This window comes from Loa loa (genome assembly GCF_000183805.2).
Source record: "Loa loa unplaced genomic scaffold supercont3.21, whole genome shotgun sequence".
NCBI classification, from domain to species: Eukaryota; Metazoa; Nematoda; class Chromadorea; order Rhabditida; family Onchocercidae; genus Loa; species Loa loa.
Genome location: NW_018108201.1, coordinates 34,595 through 36,093, shown reverse-complemented (window position 1 = coordinate 36,093; position 1,499 = coordinate 34,595). Strand labels below are relative to the sequence as shown.

The 1,499-nt window shown below is 34.6% G+C and overlaps 1 protein-coding gene across 1 annotated transcript in view; it reads left to right on the top strand.

Moving 5' to 3' along the window:
* LOAG_16807 (porcupine) overlaps positions 1-1,499 on the top strand; it is a gene marked incomplete at its 3' end in the record, with an annotated part of 12,448 nt that overhangs the window by 10,655 nt on the left and 294 nt on the right. The window contains exons 8-11 of the mRNA XM_020449466.1: positions 533-636; positions 742-833; positions 919-1,027; positions 1,252-1,403. Of these exons, the coding sequence (XP_020306984.1) occupies positions 533-636; positions 742-833; positions 919-1,027; positions 1,252-1,403 (457 nt within the window). The remainder of the gene's footprint in view (positions 1-532; positions 637-741; positions 834-918; positions 1,028-1,251; positions 1,404-1,499) is intronic.

Here is a 1,499-nt window from a genome sequence, read left to right as displayed (position 1 = left end):
ACCTAAATTGGATTCAGGGATTATTTATATTGTACATTGTAATGGCTTTTCAACGTGTGCCATATTATGTTGCATGGACTTTGGGTTAGATTTTTTATGAAAATTAACACTTGTTTTCTTGTACAGTTTTATTTCTGCATGAATTTCAAGAGAATCGTTTTCACCTGATTTTTTTTCTGTTTTACTGTAGTTAAGCAACGATTAGCAAATGGTACATGCTTGAATTACGTGCGCACTTCCAGAAAGATAGCAAAGAATAATATGAAATAAAACGCCAAAAGCTCGTTAGTTTGACAAATTTGATGAAGAAGGCATCATCTTTTATAACGTACAAAAAATACGGAAAAATATTGAAGAACGGTTTTTATGTTTTTTTTGCAACATTGCACTGTACCATTAACTTTGTCCTGTTTCATGTGCATAACCCTCTTCTGCTGCAGCCAAATTCTTTATTTGATGAATAATGGAGGGCGAAAAAGGAACATTTGTTAATTATTTCTGTTGATTAAAAGCAACCATTGCAAGTTTTCAGCTGATGCGATATTTAATTTGAGTGGATTTGGATTTAAAGGTTATGATTCAGACGGTAAACCTCAATGGGATCTGGTTTCCAACGTCAAACCTTGGAAAGTTGAGGTGTCGTTTTGATACTTCTTGGCTTTAAGGCAAAGCTTCGGTTATATTTAATTATGTTGTGACCAATTTTTCTGTTAGAAAAACTGAATTGTTAAAAATTTCCAGACAGCACTAAATTTCAAAGAGACGTTAGAAGCATGGAACTGTTGTACAATGTACTGGCTGCGACGTGTTGCATATGATCGCGCTCCAAAAGGGTGTGTTTCTTTGCAACTTTAAATGCTGTTGATGCTCATTTTAATCTATTTCTTCATCGTTTTACAATTTGTTTAAATTTTTGAGGTACCGGACTCTATCCACGTATTTGTTGTCAGCAGTTTGGCATGGCTTCTTTTTGGGTTACTATGTCACTTTCTTGACTGGCGCTCTGTTCACCGTTTCTGCACGAACGGTATTTTTGCATGTGAATTTCATGTAAGATCGCAGCCTGAGTTCATTATTTAATAGATTATAAACACTTTCCCAGGTCAAAACTTGTAAGAATTTGATTGGTACTGTTAGGAAGAAAACAGCGAAAGTTAACCTGAAGTAATCAATGGACTGGAAGAGAAAAATTTATTAAAATTTCATTCATCAAGCTAATAATCATTCATATTTTTTCTTTTTTAAATTCAGATACGTCGTTGCTTACGTTGGCGCTTCCAAAGGAATGAATTTCTGCGACGTTTATATGACTTACTTACATTTGTTGTCACAAAGATCGCTTTATCTTATGCATCATATCCATTTGTGATGTTACACCTCGGACCCGGCCTATACTTTTACAGGTTACTCGGGAATTTGATTTCAAAGTTTTTAGTATCGCTCCATTATTTCCCTTCATTTCACCTACTGTGAGCTTGTTCCTTAACTAACAGTATATG